Raw genomic sequence first — 21,402 nt, forward strand, 5'->3', positions numbered from 1 at the left:
CCAAGACACATCAGAGAAGATGTCTGCAGCTGCAAAAGCCTCTCCTTAATTTCTGACTTGGCTGCGAGGGAAAGCGTTGGCACTGATTTTGGGTGCCGTTATAGGCGACATGTTGAGAGATGGACACTATGAGAGGCGGGAAGCACAAACCCCTGAGAAGTTCTCCTGCACAAGCACCCTTGAAAGGAGCCACCCATCACTGCATCCTGGGAGAGGCATGTTGCTCCTTCCTCGCCACCGGGGGCGAGGGAGAGGAAAGGCCCCTTTTCTTGACAGCCACTGGGCTCCGATCTGGGAGAGTGTTTGCCCACAGACGCAGCTTGTTTGCCGTCTCTTGTCGGTGGCAGATGGCTGGCTTTCTCCTTCCTCCCTCCCTCCCCACGCATGGGTGTGTGTGTGTGTGTTTTGTGTGTACTGCTCTGGGGGGTGATGGCTGTGTAGGAAGCTTGCAAAGGGAACCTGCTGGGTTAGAGAAACACCTCCCACCACCTTCACCCCGCCCCCACCCCAAGTTCTGGGTTTCCCTTTTCTTTTACAGTTTGTTTCTGCCATTTCCCAGTCTGGGCCTATAAGTGGAAGGCGCCAGCTTGGGGTGGCTGAGCAATGCATTTGGTCAGAGAGCAGAGAATGTGGATGCAGCCAGAGAGGCGGTGTGTGTGTGTGTGTGTGTGTGTGTGTGTGTGTGTGTGTGAATGCATCTTCTGCAACAGGACAGCAATATGTCAGTGGCTGCAGAATCTGCCCCATTTGAAATCACACTGCTGGTTGCTACAGCTCCAGAACAGAGAGGGATGTTGGCGAATTCCAGTGAAAACAGAAGCAGGAATTGCAGGTGTTTTTTTTTTTTTTTTTTTAAATTGCATTTATACCCGCCCCCCCCAACCCGGAGCTCAAGGTAGCATACATGGGTCTCGCCCTCCCTATTTTCTCCCCCACAACAACCCTGTGAGGTAGGGTAGGCTGAGAGACTAGAATTAGAATTAGAATTTTACTATTACAGTCACAGACCAGTTCCGGGAGACTGAGAGACTGTGACAGGCTCAAGGTTACCCAGTGAGTTCAATGGGGATTTGAACCCTGGTCTCCCAGGTCCTAGTCCCAACACCGCGACACCACCCTTGCCTATTTGTCCTGTGTCTGGAACAGAAATCAGTCCAGCTAATGCAATCAGTATTCACTGTGGTTGCTTTCAGTACAGTACATAAATGGTACATAACTGACTGCATTTTCCTCCCTGTTTGTCATTTTACTGCAAAGGAAATGCAACGCGATGTCGCAACAACGTATTTTATGTAATTAATTGCAAGCGTTGTGTTAAGTTATGTGATTTCACCATGGTGACAGTAAGACAACCAGTAAGGTGTTTTGGTTTTTTTGGCAGAAGATGAACTGCAGAACAGAAACGCCGCTGCATGCTGTTACTCCTGCATAGCAGGTTGGACTTGGTTGCCCTTTGGATCTCTTGCAGCCCTACAGTTTTATGCATACAGGACAGAATAGAAAAGGAGGCTGCCATGCATCCTTCATGACAGAGCCCCTGCTTGGAGAGGGTCCCAGGTTCAGTCCTTGGAATCTCCAGGTAGAAGGGTCTCATAAAGCAATGGGGAAGATGCCTCTTAGGCAGAGCACAGACTAGACCATGCCATAGGGACAAATGATATGACCTGGAATATCAGAACCTAGTAAGCTGCCTTTTATACTGAGCCAGCCGACTGTTGGATTGATGATCTGCTTTTTGTGGCTGCCCTCTTCAAAGCGGCTTACAAGCACATGTAGATGCAATATAAAACCATCTCGCAATATTAAAATGCTAGCCATTACAAAGATTACAAGCAAATCCCCAGCCAGCCGACAACAGCATTTCGCATCGTTTGTTGATTTGTTCGTGATTTATTTCTCCTTAGCCTCTATGTTATTATATAAGTGTTGTAGTTTTTGCATTATTATTATTATTATTATTATTATTATTATTATTATACCGTTTTGCATCCGTGCGCCAGGCATGGTCTTGGTCTGGTCTGTGCACATGGTGCCTCTCACACGGTGCAACTGAAGCCTTTGAAGAAGGCAGCCAGCCTGGTTAATAGGCGGTTTTGTTAACCGCTCGAAAACTCTGCGTGCTTTTAGCTAAAACTAGAACCCAGCAGTGAGGCCTCTCAACCTCGTGTGTGGCCAATTATTCCAGGATATTACTAGGAGAACAAGCCAGCCTCTCCCAAACTGACACCCTCCAGAAGTTTTAATTTACAACTCCCATCAGCCCCAGCAAGCACGGCCGTTGTTCCACCTAATTCAATATTGTCTAAGCCAGTCTTTTTTAAGCTTGGGTTCCCAGATGTTGGACTACAACTCCCATCATCAAACAGGTGCCATAGCTGTTGTCTTTTAGGCAGCTGTTGAAGACCTTCACTTTTCTACAAGCCTTTTAATATTGGGTCTGGAATTATTTTTATTTTCTTGTTGTTGATTTCTTTTTCATGGGATGTGAATAAATGAATAACAAGGCCAGGACCCTGGGTCCAGTTGGCCACCCTAAGAGGGAAGCAAAAAAAGAGAGAGGGCACAGCCTAAGCTGTATTGCACATGTGCTGAATGAAATTTTGTCATCCGCTGGCATACCTGCTTCTCATCGGCCAGATGCAAATAATAATAATAATTTTATTATTTATACCCCACCCATCTGCCTGGGTTTCCCCAGCCACTTTGGGTTGCTTGCAGTACATTTAAAAACATAGTAAAACGTTGAACATTAAAAACTTCCCAGTACAGGACTGCCTTCAGACATCTTCTGAAAGCTGTGTAGTTCTTTATCTCCTGAACATCTGATGGGAGGGCATTTAACAGGGAGGGTGCCACTACCGAGAAGGCCCTCTGCCTGGTTCCCTTCGACTTCAACATAGCTGTCAAGAATCTGTATGAGGACTGTCCTGCTTGCCAGATGACAAGAGGGAAGCCTTTCCCCATGGCACTCTATCATTATCATCATCACCACCAGCAGCATTACTACAAAAAGATGCCCACTTGACACCTTCAGTCAGAGGAACTTGCACTTCCACAGGTTCCACATAACACTCAATTTTGTAAGAACTCAAATCTTTTAGCGTGGCAGCACCTGCACTTTGGAACTCCCTGCCTATTGATATCAGGCAGGTTCCTTCACTGTACTCTTTTCAGTGCCTGCTAGAAACGTTTGTGTTTGGACAAGCCTGCCCAGATGTTTAGAAAGTAGATGTGAGTTTTAGTTGATTGCTGATAGGAACTGTATTAACTTCTTGAAAGTCTTAAATTATTGTTGTTAATTTTCCTTACTGATAAATTATTGGGGTTAAATTATCAGGAGGTAAATAAAGTTTATGAAATAAGTTAATAACAACAACAACAACAACAACAACAACAACAATAATAATAATAATAATTTAAAAATTTCCCTGTCTTTCACCCTGTGGTTCCAGGGTGGGTTCCAACATTAAAGCACAATATTAAAACAGTTTAATAATAATAAAAAAATTTATTTATACCCCACCCTCCCCAGCCAAGACTGGGCTCAGGGCGGCTAACACCAGGTATAAAAACAGTTGATTAAAATACAACTTAAAACAATTTACAGAAATAAGATGGGTCTTAAAAATATGTGTTTCAGATTTCAAAATCACAGAATCATAGAATTGGAATTGGATTGGAAGGGGCACCCAAGGATCATCCAGTCCAACCCCCTGCAATGCAGGAACCACAGCTCAAGAATCCCTGACAGGCTGTCATCCAATCTCTTTTAAAAAACCTCTGAAATGTTGCAGGTGATGTGATGGGGCCCCTCTCTAACCCACCCCCCTGGCCTATGAAAGCAGCTGGGTGACACCCCCCACCCATCCAGTCGTAAGCGCTGTCCTTGCTGATGACTGTACCACGTCAAATGATGCAGGATGGGAACTCTCCAGGGAGTTGACACTCCTGCTCTGGAGTTTCATTTTTCATTTTTTATTTTAAAGCCACTTTGGGCTTGAAATGCCAGATAATTAGTAGCTGCTTGTTGAGAATTAAACCCACTGCATAGTAATTGGTTGCTCTGCTCCTCGTCTGCGCTCCTTTTTTCTTCCTCCCCCTCCCTCCCTCCCACCCCGTCGCTCCTTTGCGTTAATGTTTATTAGGCATCCCCGTGTTCAGATTATGAGTAGATTATACGAGCACCACCGTTGGGATGTGGCAGGTTTTGAAGTGCAGAGGAAGGAGATCGGGCGATGCTCCTGGCTTGTTAAAATGTTTCGGCAGTGGGCCTGTTTTTGTCAAATCGCCAAGGCTGACGAATAATTTCCAGGGCTTCTGATTGCACAGGGAGGCAAAGGGAGGGGGGAAGCCCCTATTTTTAGTGCTCATCAGTAGCAAATTGTGGCCAGTTCTGAGAAGGCACAATTTATCTGAGTGGGGTGGTAAAGGGGAGAGTATCCAAAAATAGGGGGGCTTGTAATACTCCTGTTCTGGGTGGTTTACATTCATTTATTTATTTGCAAGGATATTTATATACTGCCGGTGGCGCTGTGGGTTAAAGCCTCAGCGCCTAGGACTTGCCAATCGAAAGGTCAGCGGTTCGAATCCCTGCGGCGGGGTGAGCTCCCGCTGCTCGGTCCCAGCGCCTGCCAACCTAGCAGTTCGAAAGCACCTCCGGGTGCAAGTAGATAAATAGGGACCGCTTACCAGCGGGAAGGTAAACGGCGTTTCCGTGTGCGGCTCTGGCTCGCCAGAGCAGCGATGTCACGCTGGCCACGTGACCCGGAAGTGTCTCCGGACAGCGCTGGCCCCTGGCCTCTTAAGTGAGATGGGCGTACAACCCCAGAGTCTGTCAAGACTGGCCCGTACGGGCAGGGGTACCTTTACCTTTACCTTTAATGCAAGAAAAAAAGATAGTGTGCAATGAAATCATTAAAACATTATGGCTGAATGTCAGCTGGCCTGAAGTAGAGGCAGCCAGGTGAGTCAGAGCATAACAAGAGTCCACTCAATCAGTCCCATAGTCCAACAAGTCCAGCATCCTCTTCTCACAGCGGCCACCCAGATGCCCCCAAGGGAAGCCTGCAAGCAGGATTAGAACACAAGAGTGCCCTCCTTGGAAAGGTAAAGGGGCCCCTGACCATTAGGTCCAGTCGTGCCCGACTCTGGGGTTGCGGCGCTCATCTTGCTTTATTGGCCGAGGGAGCCAGCGTCCAGCTTCCAGGCCATGTGGCCAGCATGACTAAGCCGCTTCTGGCGAACCAGAGCAGCGCACGGAAACGCCGTTTACCTTCCCGCCGGAATGGTACCTATTTATCTACTTGCACTTTGACATGCTATTGAACTGCTAGGTTGGCAGGAGCAGGGATTGAGCAACGGGAGCTCACCCTGTCGCAGGGATTTGAACCGCCGACCTTCTGATTGGCAAGTCCTAGGCTCTGTGATTTAACCCACAGCACCACCCGCATCCCTTTAGAGAGCGCCTGCGTTCTTGGAGAGACCAGGGTTCAAATCCCGACTCGGCCATGAAGCTCACTGGGTGACCTCAAGCCAGTCACTGCCTCTCAGCCAACTCTACCTCGCAGGGTTGTTGTTGTTGTGAGGATGAAGGTGGGGGGGGGGAGAGGAGAAGTATGTATGCCACCTGGAGTGCCTTGGAGGAAAGGTGGGACAGAAATCTAATAAATAAATAGATAGTGGGCACTTTGGCGGGCTAAGGTGGCAGAATTGATGGTGGGAGCGAGGAGGATGGTGCATTGGAGCAGAAAATATAATGCCCCTTTCCCCAGAGAAGGCTGTCAAAGAACTGGTTCCTGTTGCCCAGCTGTGGGCGCCCTGCTGTTCCTCCTCCTTCCTTCCCTACCCCCTCTTACTGGTATGAAGGGGGCGGAGGTCCTGGTGGTTCTTTCTGCCAAGGGCTCCTCCTTCCCTGCCTGCCTCCCCAGCTCAGAATCGTAACATTCAATCAGCATTTAATGGGCACCTAGAATCTCTAATTAAGCCCCAGCCAGTCTTGGAAGAGTGTGCAGAGCTTTGAGCTTTGGCACATCTCTGGAAAAAAGGCTCCGCCTGCTTTGAGGCAAGGGATTGTACTGAAGACCAGGGATGCGTGCTCAGGTTCAGGCAGAAGATCAGCCGAGCTGGGGGTTTCGTTTGCCGTTTGTTCTTCGCTGCCAACTGTTGGGCAGTTTTGCCGGGCCACCTAAAGAACAATAAAACTATCAGTTCATATCCTTGCCTTCTGGCCTTCCTGAGGATGGGCTTTGGGAACACCTGCCTCAGGACATCAGTGGATGTTCATTGTTCCCCTCAAGGGAGGGGTGCTGTGTACTTGACTGTATATCCCAAGGATTATGGGGGAGGGTGGTACAGTGGTATCTCGGGTTAAGAACTTAATTCGTTCTGGAGGTCCGTTCTTAACCTGAAACTGTTCTTAACCTGAGGTACCACTTTAGCTAATGGGGCCTTCCGCTGCCGCTGCATGATTTCTGTTCTCATCCTGAGGTAAAGTTATTGACCTGAGGTACTATTTCTGGGTTAGCGGAGTCTGTAACCTGAAGCATCTGTAACCCGAGGTACCACTGTATCCAAGTTGAGTACGTGACCTCTCCCTTAGAGGATTATGGAGGAAGACGATGTCCAAGTCTGCCTTTCCTTTTGAAGCAAAATGTCATTGAAATGGGGGAGAATGCCCTTGCATGAAGTCTTGGGTTTGCAATTTTGGGAGAGGGGAGACTGCAGTGCTGGGGAGTGGGCAGGCTGGCGAGACTCCCTAGATTTAGAGGCCCGAGTTGCCCTGCCCTCGCATGAAGTCTTTGGTTTGCAGTTTTGGGAGAGGGAAGACTGTCTGCGGTTCTGGGGAGTAGGCTGGCTAGCGAGGCCCCCTAGATCTAGAGGCCCTAGGCTTCAGCCTACTTAGCCTATACATAAATCCGGCCCTGCCAGGCACGGTGGTAACCATGGCAATCTTGGTTATTTTCAGCCTGGAGTGGTCACCCCTTGGCCACCTTTAGCTACCCGATACAATTGCATTCAATGGTGGGAGCGTGGGCTGCCTGTTTCTCGTTTGGGCCCAGGAGGTGGTGTGTTCAGAGGGTCCCCATCACTACCATGGCTCGTAGATCTATTCTTCCTCCAGTCCCCGCTTTTAAAGCCATATAAGTCGCATGTCTATAGCATGTGGTCTGTGTGTGGACTTGGGAAACCAGAGTTGAAATCCCTGCTTAGCCATGAAACTTGCCAGGTGATCTTGGGCCGGTCATTGTCTCTCAGCCTAGTCTACCATGAAGGGTTGTTGTGAGGATAAAATGAGGAGGAAGAGAAGCAAGCACACCACCCTCATCTCCTTGGAGGAGGAAAGATGGGATATAAATACTATAGATAAGATAAGAGGAAGAAGCCAGTGTCCCTCACCAGATCCTGCACTGGCAAATTTCCTTTGCCTCTTAGCATCTTCTGATCTGCATTGCTAAAGGGCCAAAGCCCCAGCACAAGGAACCAGCGAGGTAGACTTGAGTGGGGAAGATCTGTGTTCAAATCCTGATTCAGCCATGAAGCTTCCTGCAGGGAAATGCTGAAATATCTCTCTCTCTCTCTCTCTCTCTCTCTCTCTCTCTCTCTCTCTGAATCCAGCCTTCTTGAGCCTGGTGCCCTCCTGATGTTTCAGACTATAACTAAGCCAGCATGGCTGTGCTTCCCATCACCCCACAGCATCACCCTCTTATAGTTCTAAACAACTGGAGGGCACCAGGTTGGAGAAGCCTGGATGAGAATAATGCTGAGGATGGGAAGGGGTGGGACAGGAATGTGACTGACAACCTGACGAGCGAATGGGTTGCGATTGAAGGAGGGGTCGTGTGGTTCTTGTTATTAATCAATCCAAGAGCATTTTAACACAAGGAGCAGACCCTCACCATACCTTTAGAAGCACAGCCAATCCACATTTAATGCACTTGACTTTCTGCAAGGAATCTTGGGTGGTGGGAATTGTATCTGTATGGGGGGAACTACAGTTCCCAGGATTCCTTGGGGGGGGAGTCATGTGCTTTATAGGTGCTTTAAATGTAGGGTGTGCACTTGCCCCATGAGCTATCGGGTACCGGTGTGCAAGAGCTTCATATCTGTTTTCTGCAATGTCAATAGAGCTCAGAGTTTCTGGGACTTCTGTGTGTGTGTGTGAACCTGTTCATGGACAGCACAGGAAGAGACGAATGTGGCAATGGAGAATTGCAACTTTAGCATGGGGTGGCAGGGGTTGCAATGGAGAGGCACACTGGTGTGGAAAATCACTCTTGAACCAGCTTCTCCCCACAGCTGTGAATGAAAGCTGTCCTTTCCTCCTCTTACTTAGAATCACAGAATTGTAGAGTCGGAAGGGGGCCACCAGGGGTCATCTAGTCCAACCCCCTGCATTGTAGGAATCACAGCTAAAGAACCTCTGACAGATGGCCCACCCAACCTCTGTTTACATACCTCCAAGGAAGGAGAGTCCATCACCTTCCAAGCGAGTCCATTCCACTAAGTCAAACTGCTCTTACCATCAGAAAGTTCTTCCTAATGTTTAGTCGGAATCTACTTCCTTGTCATTTGAATCTACTGATTTGGATCCTACCTTCTAGAGCAGCAGAAAACAAGCTTGCTCCACGTCTCATTTGACAGCCCTTTAGATATTTGAAGAAGGCTGTGATGCACCTCCCAGTTCTTCTCTTCCACAGGCTAAACATCCCCAACTCCCTCCACCATTCCTCATAATGCTTAGTTTCCAGACCTCCCACTCCTCTTGGTTGCCCCCCTCTGCACACCTTCCAACTTCTCAATACCCTACTTAACTGTGGTTTGTGCTGGAGTGCAGATCTACCCTTCCTTGGCTGCGTTCAGACTATACATTTAAAGCACATTCAGTGCACATTCTTTCCCTCAGAGGTTTCTGGGCAGTGGTGGACTTTGGGCTTTCAAATTTCAGTTGCACCAAAATTTGGTGCCCTCTCAATGAAACTTTATGGCTTTAGCAGAAATGCTATAAGGAGTTAAGTATAAATAAGTATTTTAGTATTAATGGAAAATAAGGTTAAAAATATGTTAAGACATTCATAATGATAAAGATAGAGAAAGATGGAAAGGATTTGCTGAAACAAGTAACAGAAGTGGAACACAAAAAGGGAGGTGAGAGGAAGTCGATGAAATAAGGGAATGAAAGATAGACTAATGAAATGGTATGCTATATGTTTTTTAAATTGTTGTTGTTTTGTTTTGTTTTGTTTAATTTAGTGTTAAGGTTGTGTTTTGTATTGTTTACTGTATTGTTTCTTCTTTTGTTCTTTTTTCTTGTCTGCCGTAAGTTTGAAAAGTAATAAAGATTATTTAAAAAAAAAACAAAAAAACCAACAAAATTTGGTGCCCTCTCACCTTCCGTTCTAAGTCATTGTTGCAGTGCCCCCTGTGGTGCCCTTTCAGCTTGGCACCCAGTGCAGGCAAACCAGTTGCGCTGCCCTAAAACCACTCTTGTTTATAGTTCACACCACTCAGCACAGTTAGAGTTCCCAGCAACTCCTAGCAAACTATGTTGGCCAGAATTTTTTTAAGTGGCAAATGCAGCCAGCCGGGCTGTTGGTTTAGAGTTAGTAATATGCAAGGCATGGAAGAGACATTTGACTCAGTTTGCATTTCAATGTGAACCAGCCTAATTCAGCTGCCTGAAAGAATCAGCAATTGGGGGATGCAGCTGTCCTTTGAAATTCAAACTTCTCTGACCAAAATATCTCTACAAAAGATGGGTCTCTTAGGGGGAAGCATGCATGAAAATGCAAAAAATGCATTTGTTTGCATAAAATGTGTATACAGTATTAGGCAAAAATGCACACAAAGAAGGGGGAAATTAAGAAAAATCCTCGATAAAATGCAGCAATTTTTTGGTGAGGGTTTTTAAAAAAATAGCAAAAATTTGCCGATCCATCCCAAATTATAACTAAGAATGAAATTACTTTTGAGGAGTTGGCTGTCCGCTTGAAAGGCCTTTAATTTTCTTCATCGTCAGAACCACCAAATGATGTAAGCCAGTGCAATTGTTTATTTTTCTGGGGTGCGACCCCTGAGGAAGGTGAGGAGCTGAAGTCCTGCGGCTACTTCTTCAAGGGAGAGTTTCTGGCGTGAGCTCAGCTCTTGTGGAAACCTTGACCCCCCAACCCCGATCCCAGCATTCTGTAATGAGAGGTTATTAAACTCTGCACATGCTCATGGGTAGCCTCCTCTTTATTTAGGCTTGACGCACATCAAACCCAGAAGTCTGGATTGGCTTCCCTGAGTGCTATCGAAGATCTGTGCAAGATCACAAATTGGCTGAGATCCAAACCCAGGATCTCCACCTCTGAGTCTACTGTGATTTGTCTGCCCCAGGCTGTGATGCATTAAAATCCGGCACCTGCCTTTCTTCGCAGACCCTCCCTCCTCCATGATTCCATGGAGCTGTCCAAAGTAATGAAATCCAGGAAGAGCTGGTTTCTTTAATATATAAATCATATATAAAATAAAAAATAAGCTGGCTTATATTCAGTTTCAATTTTCCCCATTGACAGGAATTCGATTCTCTGGTGTAGCAGCAAATCGATCCCCATCGGTGGAAGTCATTAGCATCTACTTGCGCCAGCAATTTCTACCCACAGGCGGAGGCCAGATGGATGCCAGGGGGGTCCCTCGCCTCATCTCGTGCCCCCGCCCACCCACTCATCCACCTCCCCCTCTTCTTCCGCAGCCCAGCCAACCTGTTTTGCTGCTTCTTAATGTCATCGTGTTGACAAGCTAAGCGATAAGATCAAATAAGGCTTCTCCGCTGCTGAGAGGCGCAGTGGTGCATCTTGGGAGATGGTGCTCCAGAGGCTGGAGTGTGCGCTTCCAACCTCAGCCTTCTTGGGACCTCAGCTGACCTCGGAAGCTGAGGCAGCCCCTGCATCAGCTCTGCTCTGCTGGCAGGGCAGGCCCTTAAAACTGGGGCACTCTAAAGAGTGGGTGGGTGGAGATTTGGATTCTGAAGGCTGCACGCAAGTTTGAATACATTTGCATGCACCTCTCTAATTTGCATAACACTCGCTGTTTGTCTTGAGGAGTCTCGCCTCCTGGCAACCCTGCTCAGCAACCCCACTGAGTTCTTTTTGTCTTTCTGCAAAGCTCCACACGTTTTCTAAATGATTCTCATGGCCACGAGGACTAGAAGGGTGCCTTTCAAAATGAAAAACGGGAATTGGATGCCAGGTACTGAGGCCGGTGCTAGGACTGAACATTTTGCCTCCATGGCCCACCTAGTGCAGCATCCTGCCCTCTCAGAGGCCAGTCAGATGCTTTTGGGAAGCCAGAAACAGGATGTGAGTTCAAGGTCCTCTCCCACTGCCTGCATCCCTGCAAATGGTACCCAGAGGCATACTTCCTCCAGCAGCACAAGTGATGGTGCACAGAGCTAGGAGTCTTCTACCTGTGTGGCCGCCTGCCTGTGGCTTTCTGCAAGATAAAAAATGTGCTTCAGTTTTGAAAGGTCTTGTCAGGCGCTGAATTCACAGGTCGATGTAGTTGCTTTAAATCTGTCTTTGCCTGTCGGTTTCCAGTGATCTTCAAAGCCCATAGGTGAAATTTAACCTGCGTACTTCTTTGCTACCTTGCTGGGTGAGGGGTACAGGCAACGACCCTCCTCTAACCTTACAGCATTTTCCTCCCTCCCTCCCTCGCTGACAACAACCTTACTTAACTTGGTGTTGAGTTTAGGGTATGGATAGTGTCTGGAAATCATTCACCCTGGTGTGCCATGCAGCAAACTGCTTGATGCTGTCTCCCATTATCCTGCCAAATGAGAAGGAACACTATCCAGGGTGAGGCTTGCAGGGGAGTTGATCACATTCTCTATAGCATATAAGTAAAATCTGGTACTCTATAGCCACCAACCTCAATGGCTTTGAAAGGGGTTTAGGTAAATTGGTGGACAACAAAACTACCAGTGGCTACCAGTATACCTGAAGGAGCGTCTCCACCTCCATCGTTCTGCCCGGATACTGAGGTCCAGTGCTGAGGGCCTTCTGGCGGTTCCCTCACTGCGAGAAGCCAAGTTACGGGGAACCAGGCAGAGGGCCTTCTCGGTAGTGGCACCCGTCCTGTGGAACTCCCTCCCACCAGATGTCAAAGAGAAAAACAACTACCAGACTTTTAGAAGACATCTGAAGGTAGCCCTGTTTAGGGAAGCTTTTAATGTTTAATGTTTAATAGGTTATTGTATTTTAGTGTTCTGTTGGAAGCCGCCCAGAGTGGCTGGGTATAAATAAATTATTATTATTATTATTATTATTATTATTATTATTATTACTACTACTACTACTACTACTACTACTACTACTACTACTAGTCGTGAAGGCTGTATTCTACCTCCCCAGCTAGAGGAATAATGCCTTGAATATCAGTTGCGGAGAATTACAAGTTGGTAGGCTGCTGCTGTGCTCGGGTCCTGTTCTGGGCTTCCCAGAGGGGCATCTAGTTGGCCCCTGTGAGGACAGGCCCCACTTTCGTCTGATCCAGCAGTGCAAGGCTCTTCCTATGTTCTGATGTTCCTTCCTACCTGTCATGATAGCAGAGATGCTTGCTGATATAAGAAGTGGCTCTGCACGCACTATGGGAGTTAAGTAAAAGTACCACTCTATTCTGCCTTATGAAGAACGGTTGAGGGACTTGATGGAGGAGGAGACGGAGAGGTGACAAGTCTCTTATGACTACTCTGTTTCAGAGCTGCAATAAGTCAGCCACAGAGCAAGTGGTGAAGTTTTTGAATATGGCCATCTGTATTTGACCAGTTATAATTGCCTGATATATATGCACATGCTGTGTTTGGCATTATTATTCTGGGTTTTACAAGTTGCATCAGTGTGCATTTTTAGCAGTGTTATTGCCAATTGTTATATGATGGTCATTAGTTGCCTCCACAGTTGGAGGCAGCGATGCTTCTGAATACCAGTTGCTGGAAACCGCAGGAAGGGAGATTTGCTCTTGTGCTCAAATCCTACTTACTCGTTTCCCATGAGCATCTGGTTGGCCCCTGTGAGGTTGACCTGACAGGCCATTTGCCTGGTCCAGCAAGCTCTTCTTATGAGGCACTGCTGCCTGAAACCTTGGAGAGCTGCTGCCAGGCAGTGCAGGTGATACTGAGCTGAGTGGACCAGTGATCTGGCTCTGTGCTTCTTAATGCCATCAACACCCCATATACTTACGTGGCTTAAATTGCAAATGATTCATTCATTGCTAAATAAAAGCAAATTGTGGAGCGCACGTCCTTCCTTGCACCCTCCCCATCCATCGCCACCTTTCAAGTCCTCTTCTCCATCCCCCCGCCTTTCCTTCTGCATTGCTCCTTAACAAGCCAGCCTCTCTCCCTGATTGTGCTTTCCCTGTCAAGAAGACCGATGGCTGTTCTCTGCTCTTAACCCCATTATCAGCACACTGCTCCTTCTCCTGGTCTCAGGGAAGTAGCAAATGGGAAATTGGATTGTGTGGGTGCTTCCTCCAAGCCTGGGGTGGGAGGAGGGGTGGGGGTGGGGAAGGCCCGATCCTTTCCTTCACAGGTGCCCATCCCGTTGTCTTCATGGGTCTAGCGATATAGACTGGGGTGGGGGTCCTGATTTCCCCCCTTCACTTTCTCCTTTTTGGACTGCTATGTCGGAGCACATAGGAAGTTGCCTTAAACGGTGTCAGATATTTGATCCATCCAGTTCATTACTGTGTTTCCCTCCTGTCCGGCTTGCCCAGGAGCAGTGTTAAGGCTCCCACCAGCATCCTCTGGTCCTTGCACTCTTCCCCACTAGAGGTGGGGCTTTCCTCTTCCCCGGAAGAGGAACTGCTTCACAAGATTTTCGGAGGCTCCCTGTAACACAACTGCCCTTCTGTTCCTCGCCTCTGAGCCAATGGCAGTTCCCTGACACTAGATACATCTCTATATACAGTGGTACCTCGTTTTACAAACTTAATCCGTTCCTGATTCCGTTCTTAAACCAAATCCGTTCTTAAACCGAGGCACCCGTTCCCTAATGAGGCCTCCCGCCGCCAGTGCCCTTCCATCATTCGGATTCCGTTTTTAGACCAAGGTAAAGTTCACAAACCGGGACACTACTTCCGGGTTTGCAGAGTTCATAAACCGAATAGTTCGTAAACAGGGCTGTTCGTAAACCGAGGTACCACTGTATTCCTTTCTGCATGAACACACAATCCAGATTTTTAACAGTGAGCATTAGGAAATCCATAGCAATGCTTGTGGGGATTCGGCTGCATTATGCGCTCTAAAGCAGCCTTCCAGATGTTTTGGAGTACAGTTCCCATCAGCCCCCTTCCAGCACCACCATTTATTTCTTTAACCCCCTCCAGAATTAATACTACCTGATTTTAATAAAGCCTCAAAGCAGAACATTAGAAGTATCAGTAAAAGCACAAGAAACTAAAATCAACACTAAATGATCAAAACATGTGAAACGTCGATTGGGTGAACTTGTTATCATATCATCTGTGCTGGCTCAAGGGGCAGATGGGAATTTAGTCCAAAACATATGGGGTGTGGGCACCAGATTGGGGAAGGCTGCTGCCAAGGGGACTTTGGTTTCACGCGGAGATCTCAAGGCTCCCAGTGTCTTCTCCAAGATTGAAGCAGATTTTCATCTGTCTCCACCCCCCCCCCAAACACACAGAAACCCTCCCAAGACAAATCTGGGGTTGCCATAGCAACTTCTTTCCCCTTGCAATGATATTTGTGGAATTTCTGATCCCGGGAACCTGCAGCTCATTTGTCTTATCCTTCCTCTGTTGGCAGAAATGGCCATGTGTGGTTGCTTTCGCATGGGCCAAGGACCAGTTTCTGTTTTGTTTTTTTAAATAATTTTTATTAACTGGCCAATCACATCAAATTAAATCACATCATATAAATTCCGAATTACAAAGCCAAATTTTTAAATTTTGTTGGGGGAACCCATACTTCAAGATCCAAAGGGGAATTCAGATCATCTTCTTATTACTGCGTTAATGTCCAAATCAGTCCCAATCAGTCCAAACAAAGTTCATAATTCTATCCAGTCTTATCTTGGTGTTGCCACATCATATCTTGTTCGTATAATTTCTCTTTTTCCTTTACGATCTCTTCTGTTAGTCTCCTTAAGCCGATAGCAAGTGTAATAATCCTATGTGGATTTCCCGTTCCTCCACTAAGTCCAGATGGTTTCCATATATCTCCTTCGTAGATAACATCACTTTATCCATCGTAAATTTTGGCATTTGTCGCTCTTAAGTCCCACCGAGGAGTTGATTCACAATATTTAAACAACTCTATTTCTCTCTTTCTCCTCCCAGACCCAAGAGCTCCCACAATGCCTCACAAAATGGCGAACGGCATTTTTTCCTGACTGCGTCACTCCAAAACTCTTAGCTTTCCAGCTTCATCTTGAAACATTGCTTTGGATCGAAAGTTTATCTCCACACAGCCTTAAATCCACAGCTTAAGTCCTTAATTTCTGACTCATTAGGGGAGGGGGATTCTTGTTAAATCACATAAAAAGGTCAAGGACCAGTTTCTGAACCAGATCTCTCTCTTCCCGTCAGCCTCCATCCATCTTCCGAATCAGCCATAGCAAGTGGCTTTGTGGGCATGCAGACCCTATCATCCTCTCCCCAGTTGAACATAAGAACATAACATCAGAGGAGCCTGCTGGATCAGGCCAGGGGCCCATCTAGTCCAGCATCCTGTTGTCACAGTGGCCAACCAGATGCCCCAGAGGGGAAGTGGGATTTGAGGGCAAGAGCAACTGGTATTCAGAAGCATTGCCTCCTCCCGTACTGAAGGCAGAGCATAGCCATCATGGCTGATAACCACTGATAGCCCTTTCTTCCACGAATTTGTCTAATCCGCTTTTATACTTTTTAAAACTATGCAAGTGGATGGCCCTCACTGCCTCTTGTGGCAGTGAGTTCCATAGTTTAAAAATGTGCTGTGCCAACAAGTCCCTTCTTTTACAGATAGAAGGATGGCTGATAAAATGATGGGACTTGGCTGAGATGGCTAGGCTAATATGTTTAATTAGAGAAAAATCCTTACTAACGTTTGTTAAGGATTGAACGTTTCTTGCGGACTTTTTGCGTGAAAGAGAAAATGAACTTGTAACATCTGGGTTTGAAGATTATAGAAGATAGAACGGTCGGATCTTAAAGAATGAATATCGCTTGTAGCTGCAGAGAGCCAGAAGTCCTTTTATTTTACTCTAGTTTTTTCTTTCTTTTTTCCCCCCTCTTACTTTCTCCTCCTCTAGACTTCTCCTTTTCTTCTGTTTTCTTCCTTCTGACTTTGTTCTCTTTTAGACTAAGCAGCTGTTTTATCCCAGTATATTATAAAAAAGATGCTTTGTAGTGGATATGTATTTCTGTATATCTTCGAATAAGGATCAATTATGAAAATTTAAAACAAATAAAAAAATAAGTCTTTTCTTTTACTCATCCTGAATCTCCCAACCATCCGATTCGCTGGATGTCAATGAGTTCTAGTGCTGTGAGAAAGAACGTTTCTCAATCCACATTTTCTGTGCAATGCCTAATTTCATAAACTCATTGTGTTGCCTCCAACTCACCTTTCCTCTAAACCATGGGTAGGCAAACTAAGGCCTGGGGGCCGGATGTGGCCCAATCGCCTTCTCAATCCAGCCCACGGATGGAATCAGTGTGTTTTTACATGAGTAGAATGTGTCCTTTTATTTAAAATGCATCTCTGGGTTATTTGTGGGGCATAGGACTGTGGCAAGAGAAACTGATAGACTATGCGGAATGTGCGAAATTGACACATAAACTATGTGACAAGGATAACTGTGACTTTAAAGAAGAAAGGGAACCTTTTATGAAGTATTTAAAGAAACAAAATGAATTGGACTCCTTGGATGGTTTTGAATAAACATTCACAAACTCTTTATTGATAATATACAGACAGATAAACTGAGGATCTCTACAATTTTATAACATGCAGAGAATAATATGTGCTGAGAAACCAGAGAGAGGAGCTCAGGGAAGTCTGGGGTGGGTGAGGGGGGGTTCTTTTTTGGGGGGAGGGGGGAAATGGGGGGGGGGAATGAGGATGATGTATTTTTGATAAATTGTTATGCTGAAATTTTATATATATATATATATATATATATATATATATATATATATGGCATAGGAATTCATTTATTTATTTTTTCAAAATATAATCTGGCCCCCCACAAGGTCTGAGGGACAGTGGACTGGCCCCCTGCTGAAAAGGTTTGCTGACCCCTGCTCTAAACTTAAAAGTCCCAAACCTTTCAACCTTTCCTAACAGGCAAGTCACTCCATTCCCTGGGTGTGTCCCCAATCCTCTGCTGGGATTTGTTAAGGCATATTGATGCAGGGCTGATGAGGAAAGGAACCTTCCGCCTGAGCCAGAAGCAGTTTAGACCAAGTCGAAGCAACGCCACATCTAGTGCAGTATTGCCACTCTGGAGGAATCCTGCTCCTTATTCTGTTTATTCCACACTTCTAATCCTTACCTTCTTTTTCTCATTGTTGTTTTTTTCTCCCCCAGAGCTCCTGGGTTCAACCAAGAGGGTGAATGTGAATTTCCAAGACACTGATGGGTAAGTAGGCGAAATCTGTTTATCCATTATCACCAGTGGGGTAGCGGTCCAGCGTCATGGGGGTGCGGGGTTTGAAGGGCTGTTGCTATCTCTGTGGCAGGGTCCTTGTCTCCAGCATCCAACAGGTGACCAGTGAGCAGGAAAGGGGAGATTTTTAACTACCGTATGATCCAATGATTTTTGTTGTTGTTGTTTAGTCGTTTAGTCATGTCTGACTCTTCATGACCCCATGGACCAGAGCACGCCAGGCACTCCTGTCTTCCACTGCCTCCCGCAGTTTGGTCAGACTCATGTTTGTAGCTTCGACAACACTGTCCAACCATCTCGTCCTCTGTCGTCCCCTTCTCCTTGTGTCCTCCGTCTTTCCCAACATCAGGGTCTTTTCCAGGGAGTCTTCTCTTCTCATGAGGTGCCCTAAGTATTGGAGCCTCAGCTTTAGGATCTTCCAGTGAGCACTCAGGGCTGATTTCCTTCACAATGGATAGGTTTGAACTTCTTGCAGTCCATGGGACTCTCAAGAGTCTCTTCCAGCACCATAATTCAAAAGCATCAACATGGAAAAGGCAAGGAAAGCAAGCCTTATGAGGAACGGTTGAAAGAGATGGGGATGTTTATCCTGGTGAAGAGAGGACTGAGATGAGGGGTTATGTTAGGCCAGGCTTCCTCAACCTCCAGATGTTTTTGGCCTACATCTCCCATGATCCCTAGCTAGAAGAACCAGTGGTCAGGGATGATGGGAATTGTAGTCTCACAACATCTGGAGGGCCGAGGTTGAGGAAGCCTGTGTTAGGCGTCTTCAGATATCTGAAGGGCTGCCACACGAACATGAAGCAAACTTGTTTTCTGTAGCTCCAGAGAGAAGGATCCTAACCAATGGATTCAAGCGATAGGAAAGGAGATTCCTTGGGAAGCCCAGAGCTTTGTCCATTGGTCAAGGCTTCCTCCAATCCTGTCAGATCCTAGACACAGCAAGGCAGTAGCCATTAAGAATCTTTCTGTCTCCCACAGATGGAAATAGTTAATGGTCAAGAGATCCTTTTTTGTGGGGGGGAGGGGAGTGGGCTGGATAGTGACTTTCCCCAGACATTTGGAACTACAACTCCCATCAGCCCCCAGCATCAATACAGCTCTGCTGCCCGAGACTGATGGGTACTGTTGTAGTCCTCAAATTCGGGAGGGTAGCAGGCTGGGGAAAGTTTCTGGGGCTTGCTCCAGCTGTGCATGGGCGCAGCCAACCTCGCAGGGTTGTTGTGAGGCTAAAACAGGGAGAGGAAGAGAACCGTGCATGCCACCTTGAGCTCTTTGGAGGAAAAGCGGGATAAAGAAATAATAATAAAATAAATAAGTGGATGGAAAGGCTTGCAGGAGGGGGGGGCATGAAGAAATTTCTCTTTGTTCTTAAGACCCCCTTGTGTTGCCTGCATCTGGTTTTGCAGAGGACCTCATGAAGGTCTCTCGGTGGCCTCCTCTGTACATCACAAGCACTGTGCCTGGCCTCCCCATGACTTAAGATTGTAAAAAAAAGCCTGCTGGATCAGGCCAGTGGCCCATCCTGTTCCCACAGTGGCCGACCAATAGGAAACCTGCAATTCAAGGATTCAAGCACAAGAGCCCTCTCCCCTCCTGCATTTTCCAGCAACTGGGCATTCAGAGAAGCAGAGCAGTAGCCATCGATAGCCCTCTCCTCTCCTCCATGGGTTTGTCCCATCCGCTTTCAAAGCCATCCAGGTCGGTGGCCTTCACTGCCTCCTTTGAGACTTGGATCTTGAGTCCTTATATGATGCATTGCACTCCATCCCACACTTCAACAAAAGGAGGAGAGCCATTGTACAACCCTGTCTGAGTTGCGTAATTTATGCTGGGCACAGAATTCCGAGGGCGGAATTCTTAATTCCGTTCGCTGCACGTGCCTGAAAAGGGGGGGGGGGGAGAGAGAAGCAATTCTGCTGTCTCATGAGGTGACCTCGTTTGCTTCCCATTGAAGTGTATTCCTTTTCCATTCCTTTCTTGATATAAGAAAGCTGCTTGCAGCTGCCGGGGCCCAGAAAATTTCACTGTTGTGATGACTTGTAGGAGATGAAAGGAGGCAATTTTTGCTGAGATGGAAAATAGTACAATGGAGCAAACTTTCCCCTCCTTCTCTGCACTCCCCAGGTGTGATCTCTGTGAATTCAGGTTAGTGTGTCCTTCCAGAAAACCAAAGAAGATAAGGAGAGCCTGGCTTCTGGATTGGGTCAATCACCCATCTAGTCTGGCATCCTGTTCTCACAGGGGCCAGCCACCAAATGGCATCAAAACAGCAGCAAACACTACAGATTGTGGATAAAATGGTCTGTTTCAAGAAGTGGCAGAAAGATATATCTAAATTTGTCTGGCAGGGCAAAAAGCCCAGAATAAAATTGAAGATATTAACGGATGCAAAAGAAAGAGGGGGATTTGCCCTGCCGGACTTAAAGTTGTACTATGAATCAGCAGCTTTCTGCTGGTTGAAAGACTGGCTTCTTCTTGAGAACACAGACATTTTAGATTTAGAAGGGTTCAATACTAGGTTTGGTTGGCATGCATATATATGGTATGACAAGGTAAAAATTCATAAAGGTTTTAAAAACCATATTGTTAGGAAAGCTCTATATAATGTCTGGACTCGCTATAAAGATCTGTTGGAAAATAAAACCCAAGGTGGCTGTCGCCAATGGAAGCCAAGGAGGTGAAAAAACTTAATATGGAATCCAAATGGCCAAAATATTGTGATATCTTAGAACAAGAGGGTGAAAAAGTGAAACTACAGAGTTATGAGAAACTGAAGTTTAAAGTACGAGATTGGCTCCATTATTATCAAATAATGGAGGTATATAAACAAGACAGGAAAATTGGCTTCCACGTGGAGAGATCAAAACTAGAAACAGAATTGTTAGATTCCAATACTAAGAATTTGTCAAAGATGTATAACTTGCTGTTGAAATGGAATACGCAGGATGAAACGGTTAAATCAGCTATGATTAAGTGGGCACAAGACATTGGTCATAATATTATGTTTGCTGACTGGGAACAGTTATGGACCACCGGTATAAAGTTTACGGCATGTAATGCCTTAAGAGAGAATATTATGAAAATGATTTACAGGTGGTACATGACCCCAGTCAAGCTTGCTAAAATTTATCATTTGCCCAATAACAAATGCTGGAAATGTAATGTAACTGAAGGTACTTTCTATCACCTTTGGTGGACATGCCCGAGGATTAAGGCCTTCTGGGAAATGATCTATAATGAAATGAAGAAGGTACTTAAATGTACCTTTCATAAGAAACCAGAGGCTTTTCTCCTGGGCATGGTCGGCCAATTGGTGTCAAAGAGAGACAGGACTTTTTTTATGTACGCTACTACAGCAGCAAGGGTACTTATAGCAAAGTATTGGAAGACACAAGAACTACCCACTCTGGAAGAATGACAGACGAAGGTGATCGACTACATGGGACTGGCCGAGATGACTGGCAGAATCCGTGACCAAGGAAAAGAGACGGTGGAGGAAGATTGGAAGAAATTTAAAGTGTATCTTAAGAATGATTATAAAATTAATGAGTGCTAAAATGTCGAGGTTAGAGAAAAAAGAGGATTACAGCTGTAAATGATTAGGTAAGAGAGAAGGGGGGAAAAAGAGTAATTAGTTAAATTAAGTGAGGATTTGCTGAAAGAAATCTGGAAATGGGGATGCAGAAAGGAGAGGTATGGGGAAGTCGGAGAAGGAATGTTTATGAAAAGAAGGTTTTGAAACTATATTTGT

The 21,402-nt window shown here is 46.2% G+C and overlaps 1 protein-coding gene across 4 annotated transcripts in view; it reads left to right on the forward strand.

Annotated features, from left to right (window-relative positions):
• Nucleotides 1-21,402, forward strand: part of CASKIN1 (CASK interacting protein 1) — a 117,493-nt gene that overhangs the window by 51,745 nt on the left and 44,346 nt on the right. For all 4 annotated transcript variants that reach the window (XM_079952743.1, XM_079952744.1, XM_079952745.1 and 1 more), the window contains exon 2: nt 17,570-17,621. In XM_079952743.1, coding sequence (XP_079808869.1) covers nt 17,570-17,621 — 52 coding nt within the window. The remainder of the gene's footprint in view (nt 1-17,569; nt 17,622-21,402) is intronic.

Source organism: Podarcis cretensis, assembly GCF_951804945.1.
Source record: "Podarcis cretensis genome assembly, chromosome: 14".
NCBI classification, from domain to species: domain Eukaryota; kingdom Metazoa; phylum Chordata; class Lepidosauria; order Squamata; family Lacertidae; genus Podarcis; species Podarcis cretensis.